The sequence below is a fragment of the Microcaecilia unicolor genome, chromosome 4, assembly GCF_901765095.1.
Source record: "Microcaecilia unicolor chromosome 4, aMicUni1.1, whole genome shotgun sequence".
Taxonomy (NCBI): Eukaryota; Metazoa; Chordata; class Amphibia; order Gymnophiona; family Siphonopidae; genus Microcaecilia; species Microcaecilia unicolor.
The window spans coordinates 107,491,414-107,511,983 of NC_044034.1; the positions used below are offsets into that span (position 1 = coordinate 107,491,414).

At 39.1% G+C, this 20,570-nt stretch overlaps 1 protein-coding gene across 1 annotated transcript in view; it reads left to right on the forward strand.

Moving 5' to 3' along the window:
• The window catches only part of PCDH17 (protocadherin 17), a 330,821-nt gene extending 319,689 nt beyond the window's left edge, over positions 1-11,132 (forward strand). Inside the window, 2 exon segments of the mRNA XM_030200558.1 lie at positions 9,478-9,662; positions 9,664-11,132. Of these exon segments, the coding sequence (XP_030056418.1) occupies positions 9,478-9,662; positions 9,664-10,161 (683 nt within the window). The 3' untranslated portion in view covers positions 10,162-11,132.
• Positions 11,133-20,570: the final 9,438 nt, after the last annotated feature.

Here is a 20,570-nt window from a genome sequence, read left to right on the forward strand (position 1 = left end):
GGGCACAGAAATGGAAGGGTCATGGGTGTTTCGGGCAGAGTGTGGGTGTGGAATCCAGTTACATGCGCAATTATACACAAATCGGATTCCATGCATAAATTTAGGCGGGGTTATTTGCACAACATTTTCATTGGTGCAAATGGGCGCACCTAAATTTACGCATGACCCCTACATTTAAGCGCTATGCTATAAAGGCCCCACAGTAAAGCATTTTAATCTGCGGTAAGCACGCATTAGTGCTTACTGCAGCTTAGTAAAAGGATCCCATAGTCAATATTGCTGTATATACATGGAATGCAGTGACCACTGCTTCCACTATAAATTTAGTTTACCAGAACTAAACATATAGCTTATCCAGATAGTAGTTGAAATGTATTCTATCTGGCTAAATTTGGGGCACTGCCTTCCTTTCTTCCCTTCACTGTCTGGATAGTATTAGGCCAATTAGAAGGCTTTTTGGCCTGATACTAACTCTGGTCAGTTAGCAAAAATATATGCTCACATATGTACGGCTAAGATATTTCCTCATATACAGTATGTGTATACACACATTTTCTTAAAGTATGTAAATACATCACAGCTCCACTCCTGCTCTACCCAAACTAGGTCCCTGGGGTTGCCTATGCATGGTGCACCTATACGTACACACAATTTTGTAAGCGTGGATGCACACAATGTTATAAGAACCATTTTCTATGCATAAAGAGTACGTTATAGGCAGAAAAATGCTTTATAAAATTTCCCCTATAGTTTCTTATCCCACCCATGAAAAATGTACCCTTGTATGTTTAAATATGTTTACTTTCTTCATCAAATAAATTGATCCGCTGGTTCTAACAGGTGTATATATTTATTTAAAATATTAAATTGAATTGAGTCCTATTGTAGAAGCTGTCTGTATATTGAAAATGTGATCAGTAGTGTAATTAATGTATAATTTCACAGTCTAACAGCGTTATAGCCATGTAGCATCTCTCAACATAATTACCTTTAACTTCTGAAGTTATTACCATCACATATTCTTTTTGTGGCCAAAACCTTGTAATGGAAAGTGATTCTTTCTTCCATAAGATGGTATTTACTTAGGTTGGTTCTGGTAAGAATTACCAAAAGCTTTTTCATTCACCTCTTGTCTTCCCCTGTATCCCACTGAGCTTCACTTTAAAAATACATTGGTGCTGAAGACAAAATAATAGAATAATTTTTGCTGTGCAGTAACTGAGTGCATAAAAATTATATTTTAATAAGTGCCATGGACATATAAAGAGGTCAAACACTAGCCACAAAAGTAATCCAAGGATATGTTTACTGTCATTGTTTTGTTTACTAATTGACAGCTTTAAATTATTTTGAAAGCAGGGATATCACATATCCCTAGCTTCTTCAGTCTTTCCAAGTCCCACATCATTCTTTCTATATCCTTCTCTCTGTAGTCATCAGTGTGTCATCTCTGGATAATTGTATTGCACACTGAAAGGAAAACATTTAAGTGGATACTTTTATAGCAGGTCATCAAAGTCAGGAAACCAAGTAGATATCTACTTGAGACCTATTTTATAAAGACACATAGAGGAAATTGTCAATATGATGTCCATGTCCAACTTGAGATGTTTTGCTGAGAACATCTCAATCCAACATCTAGCAAATAGCCATAATCAAACCAGAAAAAAAACATCTAAATTTCTGTTTTGATTATGGCTTTGAGCTAGACATCTTCAGGCTGATTATGTCCATCTGTAACTACCATTTCTGGGATAAAAAAAAAAGTCCCAGGAAAAATGTAGAAAAAAAGCCATAGGGTCACCTGTCTGGCAGCATTCCTAGTGAACTTGGCTTCACAGACATCCCAGCAGTGCAGAGGGCAGTCTAATGGTCAGTGCACTGAATGTTACATAAAGGGAGCCAGGTACAAATCTCACCTAAATTCCTTCATATTATATAGTGAGTCCTCCAGGAACACAGAAAACCTACAGTACCTAAAGGTTTACCACTACAATAGCCCTCAGGCTTGCAGGTCACTTATATATATATTTAGGTAAAGGAGGTATTTCTATGTTTCAGGAGGGCTCACATATTTGTACTGAAATGAAAGAGGTAACGAGGGAATTGAATCGGGGTCATTGGATCTGGGTCCGGTTGTTCACTGTCACTGCAATGACCACTAGGCTACTCCATTCACTTGCTTGCTGCTTTCTTAGGAATGGCCATAATATCTGGAGCTGCCATCTACTGTTACTGTTACATCTTTGGGGGGGGGAAGGTAAGTGACCACTGAAGGATTAAAGGGGGGGGAGGTCATATCTTCATCCCTTCAGTGTTCAATTAGGACACCTTTTTCTGACTTAGTTGTGATGGAAACAAGTCTAGATAAAAGCTTGGAGAAGAGACAGCTGAGGGGAAACATGATAGAGATATATAAAATAATGAGTGGAGCAGAACAGGTGGATGTGAAGCGTCTGTTCACGCTTTCCAAAAATACTAGGACTAGGGGGCATGCGATGAAACTACAGTGTAGTAAATTTAAAACAAATCGGAGAAAATATTTCTTCACCCAACACGTAATTAAACTCTGGAATTCGTTGCCGGAGAACATGGTGAAGGTGGTTAGCTTGGCAGAGTTTAAAAAGGGGTTAGACGGTTTCCTAAAGGACAAGTCCATAAACCACTACTAAATGGACTTGGGAAAAATCCACAATTCCAGGAATAACATGTATAGAATGTTTGTACATTTGGGAAGCTTGCCAGGTGCCCTTGACCTGGATTGGCCGCTGTCGTGGACAGGATGCTGGGATCGATGGACCCTTGGTCTTTTCCCAGTGTGGCATTACTTATGTACTTATGGACCTTTTTTTCTCTTCCATTATCTCAGAAAAACATCCAGATTGTAAGCCCGCTCAAGTCCTGCCCAAAACATGCCTCCAGCATGCCTCCTTGCTGCTTGGATGCACTCAGTAAAAAAAATGTCTCAATTCTACCTTTTCAAAAATCACAATTTAGCTGTTTTGGCGGGGAAAATGTCCATCTCCTGCTTTGTGCCATTTTTGAGACATTTTTCTCTTTAGAAAATGAGAGCCGCGGAGGGGCATAATCGAATGGGGACGGCCATCTCTAAGGACGCCCATCTCTGAGGATGTCCCCGTGAATGGGCGGGGCATCCCGTATTATCAAAACAAGATGGGCATCCATCTTTTGTTTCGATAATACGGTCTGGGACGCACAAATCTCAACATTTAGGTCGACCTTAGAAATGGTTGACCTAAATGTTGAGATGGTCGACCTTAGAGATGGGCGACCTCGGTTTTCGCCAATAATGGAAACCGAGGACGCCCATTTCAAAAACAACCAAATCCAAGGAATTTGGTCATGGGAGGAGCCAGCATTCATAGTGCACTGGTCCCCCTTACATGCCAGGGCACCCTAGGGGGCACTGCATTGGACTTCACAAATTGCTCCCAGGTGCATAGCTCCCTTACCTTTGATGCTGAGCCCCCCCCCAAACCCACGCCCCACAACTGTACACCACTACCATAGCCCTTAGGATGAAGGGGGGCACCTACATGTGGGTACAGTGGGTTTCGGGTAGGTTTTGGAGGGCTCACATTTACCACCACAAGTGTAATAGGTGGGGAGGATGGGCCTGGGTCCGCCTGCCTGAAGTGCACTGCACCCACTAAAAACTGTTTCAGGGACCTTCATACTGCTGTGATGGAGCTGGGTATGACATTTGAAGCTGGCATAGCGGCTGGCAAAAAATGTATTTTAATTTTTTTTTGGGGTGGGATGGGGTTGGTGACCACTGGGGAGTAAGGGGAGGTAATCCCTGATTCCCTTAGGTGGTCATCTGGTCAGTTCAGGCACCTTTTCGAGGCTTGGTTGTGAAAAAAAAGGGACCAAGTAAAGTCGGCCAAATGCTCGTCAGGGACGCCCTTTTTTTTCCATTATCCGCCTGTGTCGGGCTGTGCTGTATATAATTTTTAATATCTATTAATAAATTACATTTTTTCATAATGATCTGCTTTGTTGCTTTTCCGTCTTGGAGTTTGCAGACCGTCTGCCCTTTTGCTTTATTTAAAGGATCAAGAGAGGACATGGAAAGGATAGCAGACAAAACAATTTATGAGCATGGTCTATGTTTCATTACTAATGAAGAAAGTTGACTTCATCAGTATTATCTAAATTGCTTTTGATGTGAAAAACAGTGATTGCCTTTATAAGTACCATAAATTGTATCTTATGAACAATAATTCACATTTTCTTGATATATGCAAGCATTGTTAGTACATGACATTTTCTCCATTTCTTAGTTAGAATATCTATGGGTCTTTTTTTTTTTTAATAAAAGTGTGGTAAAATAGCATGTAGTAACCATTAGTGCCTGGTCACAGTAACTGAACACTCAAGCTATTCAGTTAGGGCAAGATTCTATATATGGTGCCTGAAAAATCAGCACCAAAAAAACTTCTACCTAGGCATATTCAATAAACTAGATTTAGGCGTGACTTCTAGAATATGCCTAGCAGGTTTATGGAATATGCTTTGCAGCCATGCCCACACCTAACTCTAGGTGCGTCCATTTACGCCAAATAAAATTTGGAGTAAATACTGATGCCTAAGTTAGGAGCAGAGCCAGGTGTATTCTATAACCCTACATGTAAACTTTCGGAATGCCCATGACCTGTCCATTCCACGCTCATGGCCACTCCCCCTTTTGGCAGCACACATTAGAATTTATGTGCACCTCTTTACAGAATACGTGTAAATTCTAATTCATGCCAATTAGTGTCAATAATTTTTTAAGTGGCAATTATTGACGCTGATTAGCTTGTTAAATAATTAAATTGCATGTGCCGATCCAGAATACAACCTGATTGGCACGTGTAATTTTGGTCATGCTATATAGAATCCAGGGGTTAGCTTGCACTAATTCAAATGGTAACTGCACCTTGCAGTTAGTGTATAATAACTTACCACATGCTATCACCAAGTCAGGCACTGCAGGTGCACTCACTGCCTCTTGAAAAGAAAGCCAGTGGTGTGCAGTCAGAGCTTTCGAGAAATTCACTAAAGCCCCAGGCCAGACAGGACCTAATCGCCTTTATATTTTACTCAAATTGTGCACTATTGTCCACTTATCTTTTACCGACGTCAACACCTTATTTCTTCAACTCAGCCAGTACTAGGAAAGGGCACATTGGGAATAGGAAAAAAGACACCCAATGAAAATGCAAGAGACGCATAGAAAAAGAGCTGTTTCAAACTTGCTTACCCACCAGCCCCATGCTGCCTTGTGTATCAGAGTTTTTGCTCAGTGCCACTTGCAGATGCAGCATGCAGACTACTTAATTTCTGGAGTTCCCTACTGTCCCAAGCCTACATCTGTCAATTCTGAACTCAAAGGGCTACCCAGCCACAGGAAGTAGGAGACAGGTACTAAGAAACGGATTTGTTTAAATTTTTGACCTGAAGGTTAGCCTGTTAGGGTGATCATTTAGAAGATACAGACTGACACTGGAGAATGGTGGTATGGGCAGAGGCAAGGGTGGGCTAGAAAGGGAAGAAGGAATGTAATTGGCAGAGAAAGGGGGATTTGGTAGTATAGAGGGGATAAGGATGTAGGAGCAGAAAGGAGGGGAATCAGAAGGGGCAAAGAGAGGGCTGTGAGAGATCAAAGAGAGGAAAGTATGGGAGCATGTAAGGAAGAGAGAGGGGCATGAGTGGTAAGGTGAAGGGTCAAGAGAGGAGAGTTTGGGGGTGAGATGGAAAAAGACAGGATAGAGGAAAGCAGGGGTAGATAGAGGACAGTTATTTTAAGGCCATTAAAACCCTATTGTTTTTTGTTATGTTGGAGTCACTGACCCTGTCCTTTCTTTTTGTAGGAGTAGATGTTATTTTGGAGCCCCTGCGTCCTTGTTGTTTTAATGGAGCAGGGGTTATTATATTGGGGGGCACAATTTACTAAATCTACTACTACTGTAAATGTCACCACATGCCCTGTAGAAGCAGTATGTGCATCCAAGCTATCTGTTACTACATTTACCATGCAGTAAAGTTGTTGTTGTGGTGGTTGTTTTTTTTTAAATCCTGGGTGTACCCTCAACAATTATCACACAGGCTTTGTGAATCTCTCAAAGATCGTACGGTCTAAAGTTTTCTCCCTGGCTACAATAGTTTTCAGGCACATAAAATGTTATCAGGAATAATATTCTATGGGCCCCTTTTACTAAGTGGCTGTAAGCCCAACGCGGGCTTACCGCTCACTAAACAGGAAGTACTGCCGGGCTACCGCAACATCCCGGCTGTACTTCCCTCCCCTAGCGTGCCGTCATATCCGAGTGTACCTGGCGGTAATCGGGCAGTGCCGTGTGGGAGCCATTACCACTATTTCAATGGGTGGTGATAAGGGTTCCCCAAAAAAAATGGCTGCGTGGCAAGTGCTTTACTTGCCGCATGGTCATTTCCTGCATGAAAGAGAGACTTCCCTTTTACCCGCTGTGGTAAAAGGGGGCTTCGACGCACATGAAAAACATATGTCAACCCCAGCCCAGGCCCCCTTTTGCCTCAGCTTGGTATAATCTAATATAAATAACAGTTCTTTCCATACATACGTACACTCAGTGGGGAGGGTGACTTCCAAGAAAAATCAGTCAACCTTCCTATAATAGGGATAAAATTAAAAGCTAACTAACTCACCTTTTGTATGTATTGTTTGTTTTCAAAATATCAAAAATGTGATTTAAGTGATTTGAAATTCTGAATCACCATAACTGCCTCACTATACAGTTTTATCTTGTTTGGATTTTTTTTCAAAACTTTATTGTACACAAATTGGATGAATATTCTATAGTGAGAGTCTTTGAAAGATGGTGGCTCAGAATTTTACTTCAGAGTTTTTGTTTTTCAAACACAAACAGTCAAAATGTGGATCAGCATTGTTGGTTCTAAAGTAATACCTGTTATAAAAAGGTAGATTGATTTTTCCATAAATCTACCCCTTCTTCCCACCATTCTGACAGGTGTTAGATGCCACAGGTCCCAACAGCCAAAATCAATTATCAAAATGGAAACACGATAGTATAACAGGTAATATGTTATACAGGGATATTTCTGTCAATAGCTCATGAAAAACACCTTGAAATTCCAAAGTTACAATAACTTGCACTTTATTTCAAGCAAAACCCCCTTTACCTAAAAAAATAGGGCTTTGTTTGAAAACATGAAGTTTGGAAAATGAGGTTTTAGCATTTGTAAATAGTAAAACTTTACACGTAGCTTACTGTGCATGGAATATTATTTACATTCAAATTTAATGATATGATGTAATGCAGGGCCTTGCAAAGTAGCTCATTAATTATGAATTTTTTGAAAAGTGGTATGCAAAAAACACTTTGCAGACAGTTTTATCGTTTGTGCCATCTTTCTTGTTTCAAAATGCCATGCAAAAGTTTGGAATGGACCTTATTTGTATCTGTAGCAAATTTTCATGCTCATGGGCTGCCCTCTGTGGGAAATACCCTGGGTTAGTACATGATATTCCTGGTTTGCTAGGAGTGTGAATCTGAATTTAAGTATTCCAGTTTATGGGTAAAGGAAATAACCTTGAATTTTCCCCCAAAAGTGAAAGCAAACTAGTCAATATTCAAAGCAATTAAATAAGCAGATAAGAGAGGTTTTTCCTACTTAAATCACTCTCAGCTGCCCAGCCACTGATATTCAGAGGCATATAACTGGGCAGTTTACCTGGATATTGGCACTAACTGACCATTTCAAAAGTGAGCAGAAAAAAACTGGAGTTGGAAAGGAGCTGGGAGCTATATAGGTGCTAAGGGGCCCTTTTACTAAGCCATGTAAACGTCTACATGCACCCAATGTGCGCCAAAATGGAGTTACTACATGGCTCTTGCGGTAATTTCATTTTTGGCACACATTTGATACATGCATCTGAAAAATAATTTTTATTTTCTGACGCGTGTATTGGGCGCGCACAAAGTGGCATTTGATGCACATAGACCATTACCGCCCGGTTACTGTATGAGTCTTGACTGCTAGGTCAATGGCTGGTGGTAAGGACTCAGACCCAAAATGAACGTGCGGCAATTTTCATATTGCCACATATCCATTTTCGGCAAAAATAAAAAAAAGGCCTTTTTTACTGGTGCGCTGAAAAATTATTCTGTGTGCACCCAAAACACACGTCCACAGTACCGCAGGCCATTTTTCAGCACGCCTTTGTAAAAGGGCCCCTATGTGACTAAAAAGAATCACTACATAGTTTCCCTGTTTGCCATGACGAAAAAGAGGACACAAAATATAATTCAGCCACCCCGTCGCACCCCTGCCCCACCCCCTGTCACACTCCCGCCCCACCACACCCCTGCACCACAGCATCACCTTGACACTCCCCAAGAAAGCCAGATTCCCTCTCCCCCATATATGTCCTCTCTCCAATGTTTTTTTCCAGCCTCCCTCCAACCACCTTTTTTTTTTTACAGCTCCCTTCCTCCACCCACATGACTCCATTCACACCCCCTCCCCTCTGTACCTTATCGTCATGTTCTGGTGGAATATTGGCCTCTTCGGTGCTCCCAGTGCCACTTCAAAATGATTGCCGAGCGTTCAAGCAGTGACCTTGGAAGACTGCAGCCCAGCTCCAATTTTACAAGGTGACTTAAGTTTTGCAAAGCCTCTTCTTAAATAGAATGAGAAATACACTTGTCCTCAGCTGGACTTGTGAATTCCCCTCTCCACATCCTATCTCAAAAGTGCCTCCACATCTGTTTTCACACCTTTCAATCTAGAAAGAAAACTAAAAATGTGACTATTATGCACAAAACTAATTTAAACAATTAATTTGCATGCAGTTTTTCACATGCCTTGAATGGAATTTAATTTGTATATACTGAGCAAAAACAAGGTCTTTTGTTATGTAGACTGTTTAATTTATGACTGTTATCTAGCCTGACAAGTACAAAAATAAGACGAAGAGCTGATGAAAATATAAAATCAGCTTTCTGCTTTTATAAAGTGTTTGTATTTCCTGAATTTTGAACCATGTTGATATCATAGTACCGTCCTAGTTACTTGGTACAAAAAATGTACCCTAAAATAATATTTTTTAGTTCCTTATGTACTTGTTCAGTTTTCTAGGCTGAATCATACAGAACAAAGATGAAGAAATTTGAGCTGCAATTAGTTCAGAGATGAAAAGAAGTCTTTTGAGGGTTTTTCTCTCTTGGTCCCTTTGCTTGTTCCTGTGGGCTGTGCTAATGCTTTAATATCCCAAAAATAGAGTTAATGAAAAACATTGTCTTAAGCATCTGCTTTATGCAATCCTTCTGAAATGCATTAGTTATTGCTTGTTTATGTTCTTCATTAAAAGAGATAAGAGGGCAAGGAAGTCCCATGGAGATCTGATCATATCTTTTGTATAAATCTAATGAAAAACTTAGTGATTACAATTGTTGTCTATGTGTTTTACAGAACAAGAAGAGTGTGTTAATTGCACAGATGAATGCAAAGTGCTCGGTCATTCTGACAGGTGTTGGATGCCACAGTTCCCAACAGCCAACCAGGCAGAAAATCCAGATTATCGCACAAATCTGTTTGTACCCACAGTTGAAGCAAATGTCGAGACTGAAACATATGAAACTGTGAATCCCACTGGAAAAAAAGACATTTTGTACATTCGGAAAAGACAAACGAGAGCACACAATTCTTATTGCCAATGTTAAACCTTATTTAAAAGCCAAGCGTGCCCTGAGCCCTCTTCTTCAAGAGATTCCCTCAGCATCAAACAGCCCAACCAAGACGTGCATTGAGCCTTGCACCTCAACAAAAGGACCTTTGGATGTTTGTGAAATAAAAGCAGGCAGATTGGCCGAAACAAGCAACCAGTACTTATCAACTGACAGTCAGTACCTATCACCCAGTAAACAGTCAAAAGACCCTCAATATACTGCATCAGATCAGAAGGCCCGGATGTTTGCAGATGGCCATTCCCGAGTGAGCCGAGACTCAAGTGAGATGGATTCTGTTCTTGAGCAGTTAGATCACTCGAACCGAGATTTAGGCCGAGAATCAGTGGATGCAGAGGAAGTTGTCAGAGAAATTGACAAACTTTTACAAGACTGCAGAGGGAGTGACCCTGTGGCTGTGAGAAAGTAAAAGGGGAAAAAGAAAGAAAGATAGGCTAGCATCTGCTGCCTCTTGTGTTCATTAAACAAATTATGTTCCCTGATTAGAACAATTTTGCAGGGATAAAGGAAGACCAATGCTGCTTTAAGGCTTTTAGTGAACATCTGAAGTGCCCACAATATATTCATTTCACTGCTGTTCTTTTTTTCACAGATAACAATGGTTTTATTTTGACCAAAATTACATTAGGATTGTTGTCAAGTACTTTAAAGAAGGTGAAATTTTGACAATCCAATTGAAGGTTAAGTGGAAGGTACCTATGAGTGCATAAGACTGTCCTCTGTAGTTGATGCTGACTTACTTGTTTACTTGTAAAACCCGATGAAAAGCAGGGTTGAATAATTTCTGTGGTGGATTTCCAATGGTCATCACAGGCTTCTACTGAAAGTCCTTCATGATCTTGCAGTAGTCCTAGTTACACCAAACATCAGCACTCATTAGTGGTAAACATTTCTGTATAATTGCCACACACAAAAAAAGAAACATTCCAGATCATTTATCAATAAAACATAGGTCACTTAGTAACACTTCATGTCATATAAAAAAGTTAATTGTAAGATGCTATATTCCATTTTGTCCTTCACATACATAAGCTAATTCACTTTATATATGAAAAGAAAGTTCTTAATGCCTATTTAGCATTTTAGTGTCCAACAAAAATAAATATGTATTCAATGCTTTTTAAACCTGAACTAGAATGCAGGTCTAGAAAAGGATTGCCATTTAAGGGTAATATATTCCAAATGTAACATTATTAACAATTTTTTATTCCTTTGTGGACACTAAAATAGCTCAGGAAAATGAAAATGTCCTAAACATCAACACAATTCATATCACCATTTAAATGTGCAAATGTAAGATATAATGTGTTTACATCAAAATGGCATATTTTTATTGATTTATTGCAGATTCCATGCATATGAGCCAAATTGTTGAGTGTATAAGAGCTATATTGTGTATTTTATTAAATTAATATATAGTTGTGTTGCAAAAAATATTTGGGCTTATATTGTAAATGGCAAGTGTTGCCTCAGTAGATGTCAAACTCTATGAGTTTCCCCCCCCCCCCCCCCCCCCCCCCCCCCTGCTTCTCTTTCCCTGTGGAGTGTCGGGAAGCAGTGCCTCAGAGCAGAGTCTCTTGTTTAATGTATGATTCACAAACTACTACAGTACATAATCTGTTCAAAATGTGCTTGAGTAAGCTGATAGAACCAACTGAATGGGCATCAATCATGGTTATGTGCAAGACCTCGTAGAAGCTCCCATTGCATCCCATGTTTAATAACAAAAAAAATTTACTTTGGAACTGGTTCTTACTATCTCACAGATGCAACTGGTAATATGCACAGTTATCACACTCATGGTTGCATTCCAACCGATGCTAATATTTCAAAATTTATACTCTCAGTTCATAAAGTAGATAAAAAGTACTTCAGCTTGTGAAGGAATCCGTTTTACTGGCTTTTAGCATGCTTCACAGTTTAAAGTTTAAGGTCCGTTTAGAGGTTATAGACCAGTGAGACCCATTTCCTTTTACCACACCCCCTCAGCACAACAAATATCACAAATTAGTTTCTAGAAGTCATACTGGTCTTGGAGAAAACTGGAGTCTTAGTAGATAATCATACCTTCTAAAAAGACAACAAAAAAGCTGTAATATGCAGTTTTAAATATTCATATGTTTTGAAAAGGGGACGTGTGTAGACTGCAAAGCTCAGGTCCTATAATATCTTTAAAGCTATCATACCTGACTAAGACTCCAGCTGAACTTAAGCATTTGTTTACTTTAATTATTGCCAAAAATAAACTAACACAAGCACAAACTGAGGAAAAGATGCTTCAAGCAGCTTTTTCTTTTCAAATATTTTTAGGTAACTCTATGACCATGCACCAAGACAGACTGCTACACTGTCATACATTATGTGGGAAAAAATACACAGTTGATTTGAGCTGAAAATTAAGCTGACAAGCCCTTATGATTTTATGAAAAGCTTTCTGACTTTTACTCAGGTTTGCAATTTCTAATCTCATGCAGCTGCACTCAAAATTACAGTCTACCTTTTGACTATAAAAATTATGTCAAATAGGTCCTCATTAGGGTGCCTGCAATTCACTAAGCTAGGCTAATCAGTCCTCCAAAGAATTGTCTCCATTTCTTAGAAATGCCCGCTTTAAATATATGTTTTCAGTTTCTATGGAACAAAATATCTAATATCATGTCAAGAGGTCTTGTACAGACCCTGCCAGACTACTCATCATATGCTGGACAATTATGTAACAGAAATGTGTTGTCTCTGTGCAATACAATGTTACTTTTGCCAGGGGGTCCTAGGTTGAACTGTTTTGATAGCTGAAATTCCATTATACCATTATTTTTTACCAAAATACTATATGTAAAGTGCATTTATATATTGAGGACATCCTAAACAGAAAATAAGCTTTTTCTAGGAACAGATTTCAATACATGTTAAAATTATTTTAATTCTGAGAAACCAGTATCACAATCCTTGTCATCTGACCATGAGCAAAATTATGATAGTGGAAAAAAAAATTGCCTTCAAGTCTATCGCTAGTGATTTACTAGCAGTATCTGTTGAAAACATTATCCATATTTAGCGGTGATTAATTATTTAGTTGTCTGAAGTAACTTAGTATTGGATTCATAGCTCTAAAGCTGAGTTTACAAAATTTTGCATTCTCTTTAACAATTCCATTCTATTAAAGATATTTGTCATGTTCTTCAGAGAAATATAATACAAGCTGCTGCTGATGTTAGATGATCAACAAAAGCCGTTTACAAGTCAGCAACAAATGTGCTGGCTAAATAATATATGTTAAATCAAGAGTAAGAAACCACAAAATGCTTATTCAAGTATTCATAAAGCTATTTCAGCTATAATAAGTAGAATGTTTGTCAACGTTTTATAGAAGCAAAGAAACATTTGCAACCATTAAATGGTTCTTTTAATTTTAAGAATAACATAGCCCATTCTCTGATGCCAATATGTTACACAAAAAACCTGTACTTGGGACTTCACATGCTCAATACTAGAATAATGCATATACCTGAGGCAGCTATGACTGCCATTGCACCATCCTCATGGATCCATTCTATGAAGACAAGACATATTTCAAATGAAAAATAAAAGGCCACAACTTTATTGTTAATTCTCTTAATAGGGAATCTTGTCTAAGTATCAGAGCAAAGTGATGTCTCCCTATAGATTATGCTATTCATCTTTCAAATTGGTTTTCCCTGTGTCAGCAGAAACAACATTCTTGTAATGAGGTAGCCAGGGCTTTCCAGATGACCTTTCAAGCAAGGTTGCCAACCTTTTTAGGCCTCACAGATGGTATCGTTGAGTTGCCAGCCTAGCACCTTACTTTTGCTTCTCCAACCTGCCTCAAAAATAAGCAATAGAACTACTGCATACCATTAACATTGGCACTCGCATCACTTTTCACCATTCTTACCACAACCATAAACAATTTTACATAATAAACTTCAAACAACAACTTGAATTAAGTGGCAAAAACATTGGCCACAACTTTTATTTAAATCACACAATTATAAACTTGTTACCAGATACCCAACTTTAACCTTTTTGTTTAACTCAACCCTCAACCCCACCCCTCACAGCTAGGCGGTATCAAACTAACTACTCCTATTTCCACACTTCTAATTTTCCAGTCACCCAACGCGTGCACCAAACCTTGTGGCAGTAATGCATACGAAAAAAAAAAATAAATAAATATAGCTTTCACTGCCAGGCTTATTCAGTTTGTTTACCAACCCTTCTTACTGTATCACCCCACTTCTTTCCCTGCAACCCCAGCTGCGATCGTATTCCTCCCTAACCCTTCTAACTCCATCCCTACATACATTCCTACCCAACTTGACTGCAAATACTTCAACTATCCATTAACCACACTTGACCCTTATAACATCACAAAGAGATGGGCAGAACGGGTCAAAATGACATTCTTAGCACCCAACCGAATCTGCCCTTGAAGTGCCTCCTTCCTGCCCAAAAAACACCAAACAACCTTGTGTTCCAACCCAAAAACCTTCCCCATCCCCATTTTCCAATCACTTCTTCCCAGTTTCCTCACAGCCACCTACCCCACCAATTCTGTTCAGTCATACATCACCTTACTATCATCCTATGTTTTCCTACTCCTTCAATCCCCCTCTCCCCCATCACCACTTCTACCCTTTCCATCCTTTATTTTATTTACATTTGTACCCCGCGCTTTCCCACTCATGGCAGGCTCAATGCGGCAGGCAATGGAGGGTTAAGTGACTTGCCCAGAGTCACAAGGAGCTGCCTGTGCCGGGAATGGAACTCAGTTCCTCAGGACCAAAGTCCACCACCCTAACCACTAGGCCACTCCTCCACTTTCTATTCCCACATTATTTGGCTTGCTCAAGGTTGCTCAGCCCCTCCCCCCGCTTAATCAGGGGAACTCCCCTATCGTTAACGAACAAGAGAACAATCCAGTAGTGACAACATAAAATAATAGTATACAATAATAAACATAACATGCCAAATCAATGTGAATACAGGAACTAGTAGAGCTGAATAACTAACACACAATACCTAGCTAGCTTGCTAATTAAGGGCTTTGGAGAGTGGGATGATGATTCCAGCCCTAAGGGATGGAAAAGAGGATTAGGCCAATGCCCACAGCCCTTTTAAATTCAGCCCTCCTCCCCAGCCAATAGGAGGGGTCATGTAACTCAGTTTGTGCTGCATTGATCTATCAATAGGCATTCTGGTCCCAGCATGCAAGTGTGTCTCACTTTCTTCCTCCTTCCCTGCCCCTCCTGGTTGGCATGGCCCATATGACATCACCATCATCTGCACCGAGGGGAAAGGAGGCTTCACCAGCAATGATGGGTAAGTTTGGGCCATGTGGATACCCAGTTATGCAGCAACCCCCAGATTCTATATATGGCAATTAAGGTTTCATGCACTAATCGGCACTCATAGCTGATTTGTGCATGCAACTTGATTAATGAGCCAATCAGCACCAATATTTGGTTGCCAACAATCAATTATTGTCAATAATTGGACTTAATTGGGAGTTACATGCACATTGTATTCTATAACAATATATGTGCAACTCCTATAGCATGTAATTTCAAGAAAGCATGTTTGGGGGGGGTGTTTCAGGGGCATTCCTATGAGTTACGCACATTTTTATGGCATACGCTTGATCGCCTAAGTTAGGCACCAGCATTTACACCTGGTTTCATCAGGCGTAAATTCAAGCACATTAAGTTAGGCGCGGATTAGTTTCTTTCTATAAAGTGTGAATAACCTTTATAGAATAGCTGTCAATGCACAATTTTTTTCCACACCGGTTTTTCGGTGTGATTTATTGAATCTAGTCCTATGTGACATCTGCTAGACACTCACAGTACTGTACTCTTATTTTGCAATAATGCACAATATTTTGGCATTTAGTATGTGGATGCCATGTGAGAAAATTTGTATGATGGCAAGTAGTATTTTTTTTTTTTGTTACATTTGTACCCCATGCTTTCCTACTCATGGCAGGCTCAATGTGGCTTACATGGGGCAATGGAGGGTTAATGGAGTCACAAGGAGCTGCCTGTGCCAGGAATCGAACTCAGATCCTCAGGACCAAAGTCCACCACCCTAACCACTAGGCCACTCCTCCAGTAAAATTTGCTGCATAGTTCAGTGTGTATAAACTTTTATTGTAATTCAGTTAGTGAACCCCTGCTGCAATACAAAATCATGCAAAGCTTGTTAAATATATTTTTGGCCAAATTGGCTTCATAGGCCCAAATTTACAAATTTTATGCAATATTTTTCGACAGGGCTGATTTGCATAGGTAGAAAAATATTGCACACAAGATATGATTTCAATAGTGCTTATTATGCCTTTCTACTAAACTGTGTTAAGTTTTGGGCTCAATGTTCTATAATGCAAAATTTTAACATATGGCATGCCCACACATATCCAGAAGGGGTTTTCTCAGTATTTTTCATTCCTGGTTAACTGGTATACACTTAGTGCCTCCTATTTAGGAGGCAGTAGGTGGTCCTGCTTTAACTCTTCATTAGCCAGTTAGCACATGGTAAGTATAGCACACTAACTGCTAACACTTCCATGCCTACTTCCCACCCATACACACCCCCTGAGAAAAAGAGTCTGAAAAATTCACTAACATTTAATGCGTGGAAAGAAGATGACTACCACAAAACTCATTAATGCGGTCATGTGGAAGCATGTTTCCATACATTAACCACATACTAATTGCATAACATCCTTTAGTAGTAAAAAGGCCCCTAAGAGAGGTGTATTTTCAAAGTGCTTAGACTTACAAAGTTCCATAGGTTACTCTGGAACTTTGTAAGTCTAAATGCTTTGAAAATATGCCTCCAAGTCTCTTGTTATATCAGTGAATTTGTGAATTCAATTAAAAGGCAGATATCTCATGGAATGGCAGAAAATTATTTAACAGAGGATGTCAAGCTAACACAATATATTCCTAATAAAATGGCAGAAAAAATATATTTTTGTTTTTGAAGGATTCCTATCTGTAATTGAGTCATTAATCCTCCTTATTCTATTTAACAGAATTTCCCACCAAATGTATATATACACAACCTTTCAGAACATCGAGTTAACATAACCTTTTTTGCAGTGCCTCCTACTTAAAATATTTCCTGAGTTAGAATATGATCAAAAACCAAAAGTTGTTACTAGAAACCTAACACATTATTTTTATATTAAAATTAGCTTTCATGTTTTGTTGAAATAGCAGGTCTTAAGAACAAGTAAGAACTGATTTTGGCGTCATTTGCAACCACTTAGTTTTTCATTACAGTCTTTCATGTTAGGTAGGATTTTTTAGTATGCTAATTCTTATGGGAGTTTTAGCTATCAAGATTTTTTTTTATTTGAAGCACAATTGAATGAAACTTGACCATCTTGATGTTCTGGCCCCACTGGTCCACAGGTTGGCAATTTACATTTATCAGTCCCTGATCACCCAATATGGCTCAAAGCTGCATTAAATGATTGGTAAACAATACAAAAAGAAGCATAAATTGTATGGATTATCTCAACCGCTGTTGTTTAATGGCTGTGTTTAATGTGATCTATCTGGAAAATGAGGACTACGAATAAAAAGCAATTACTAATGGTGTTGCATGTTGTGTTTATTAAAATGGAAGAAGTGTGTTAAAAAAATACCAGTGTGTACCACAGGGAAAGTGGCAGTAATTACTTGACAAAAACAGCTTGTAGCAGTGAGGCTGTTGCAGTTAGTCATCATTTTCCAAAAATGTTGACTGCTTCCTTTATTTGAAATGTAGAACAACTTCTCAACAGGAAGCTGGTTAACATAAGGGGTACCTTGTTCTTTCAGAATGGCACAATAGAGGTCTATTTGCAGGTCATTATTTGTTCTTAAGATTTAAGGAGAGGACGACTTTGTATACTACACTGTAGTGAATTCATAGAAAATTGTATAGACAAGAAGGTTTCAAATACGAAGGTTTCCATTGTCATAAAAACATTCATGAACAGCTTTGCAGCAAGAAAAACTACACACAGGATTTAGAATTGGAGAGTTGGATTAGTGTTCTAGGTATAACTGTATGAATTCAGTTTAAAGAAAAAAGCAATGTGACATCACACCAGTCAAAATGTCTACAGGAGCCTTACAGACTGGCCATTAAGGTGATAACATATTACTTCAAATAGTTAGCAATGGGTGTGATGAACTAAAAGTTTTTTTCCCTTCTGGAAGGCAGTTCTATAAAAGAGCACCTATAGGGTGCTTAGTTGGAACCTATTCCATAAGTGAAAGTAAACACCATTATAGAATGCTAGCATGTGTTTAGATGTTAGCACTCACAGCAGCCATAGAGCCTAAGATTCAGGAAATATGCATATGTTTATATAAACATATAACTATGAGTAGAATTCAGACATATAATACTGCCTAACTGTAGGTGGCTCCTTGTAGAATCACATCCTCTATGTCTGTCAGGAAATGTTTAAACTCATTTGGCTCGCTCATCACCATGCTTGAAGTTGACTCAAACACTCAATAAATCACTTTCGAACCAACAGCAAAAGTACCACATGGGAACCATTATAACAACTTATTTAAGAAAAGCCTAATACGCACAATTTATTTTGGGCCAAACAGCTCTTCTGGACCTCAGTATGATTTATCAGGAAATGTTTAACACATAGGTACCCAATATGTTTGTATTTTGAAAACTTTATGTGAAATTTATAAAAATGGCATTCATAAAGGTTTACTGCTCCATTTTTATCTGCAATAGAATGGATATCTATAAATACCTAATGTGTAGTAGAAGTGAGCATTCCAAGGTATCCTCTTTTCAATATTCAGTGCTATTTAACCTGTGAGATTGGCTGCTGGCCGGTTAAAGAGCACTTAAACATCTACCCGCCAGTATTCAGCAGGGGATAACCGTCTATCCCCTGCTGAATATCCCCAGTTAGCAGTTAGCCAGTTATATCGCTTGATATAACTGGCTATCCACTGATTTTTAAAGTGGTTTAACAGCCATAGTTTGAGGATAACCAGACAAATCTGAATATTAGCTTAGCCAGTTACTGTCAAACTGGCCAAAAATATTCCGGGTATTCAATGTTGTTCACCAGAAATTGCCCAGCATTGAATATCCAGGCTTAGCACAGACTGCAGGAGTTAGCCGGTCTAACCCCCGCAGTCTGAATATCAGCCCCCTTGTATTTTTATCAATTTGGTTCATGTCATAGATTTTAAAAGGCAGAGAGACAATTCTAGCTGTTCATATTCAATATATTCTAGTTTTTGGGGTTTTTTTATTGAGACTATCAATCGATGGAATTCAATTCTATAAATTCCACCAAAATTTGAGTGCCAATAAAAATTAGCACTAAGTGCTATTCTATAAAGTTGGGTGCCATTTATAAAATAGTATTTGGTGTGAGGATTTACACCAGATAACATAGTAACATAGTAGATGACGGCAGAAAAAGACCTGCACGGTCCATCCAGTCTGCCCAACAAGATAACTCATATTTGCTGCTTATTGTGTATACCTACTTTGATTTGTACCTGTGCTCTTCAGGGCACAGACCGTATAAGTCTGCCCAGCACTATCCCCGCCTCCCAACCACCTGCCCCTCCTCCCAACCACCAGCTCTGGCACAGACCGTATAAGTGTGCCCAGCACTATCCTCACCTCCCAACCACCAGCCCTGCCTCCCAACCACTGGCTCTGGCACAGACCGTACAAGTCTGTCCAGCACTATCCCCGCCTCCCAACCACCAGTCCCGCTGCCCACCACCGGCTCTGGCATAGACCGTACAAGTCTGTCCAGCACTATCCCCGCCTCCCAACCACCAGCCCCGCCTCCCGATCTTGACTAAGCTCCTGAGGATCCGATGAAACCTGATCTGCCCGATCAATGCTTAAAATTTACAAGTAGATCCCGTCACCTAAAGATGTGTGTACAAATTTTAATTAGTGCCAATTAGGATCGATAATTGATTACTAACACCCAATTATCAGTGCTAATTGGCTTGTTTTAATCAATTAAATTGGGAATGTGCCCATATTTGCATGTGGAATTTTGAGCGCCATATATAGAGCATTAATGCATAAGGGCATAAGAACATAAGAATTCCTGTAATGGGTCAGAGCAAAGATCCTTCAAGTCCAAATATCCTGTTTATATCAATGGCTAATTCAGGTCACAAGTAAGTTGCAGGACACAAAAGTAGATAGTTTCCATGCTACTTACCCCAAAGGATAAACAGTTATAGGTCTATCTTAATGATGGTTTATGGGCATTTCAGGAATTTGTCCAAACATGTAGTAGAACACCTTCACTGAATCCTTTTCCTACTCTTGAAGTTGAGAAAGTCTCTATTCCAATCTACACTGAAATTAAAAGTTTAAGAATAAAGAATTGTCCCTCTCAATGAAGTCTTAAAGCTTAGGAGTTAAGATTTGTACCTCTCAATGAAGCTGTAAGAGGAAAAAATGGCCTCAGCCTCATATTTTAGATTACATTTATGTAGGAGGTTGAAAATGATTTTATCTCCTTCCAATTTTAGAACAGTTTTGTAAGCATTCATTTCAGTTAGATTGGATTATTGCAATTATTTTTTTATTAATAGGTATGCTCTCAGCTATGTTCAAGGCTTATCAGGTAATGCAGAATTCAACTGCTCAGTTGTTGATTAATACATCACAGTTCAAGCATATTAGTTGTGTTCTTTTTTTTTCTCTACATTGGCTTCCAGTAGCTTGGTGAATTAAATTTAAAATACTCTGCTTATAGCCCTCTTTAAGGTCATATATCCCTCT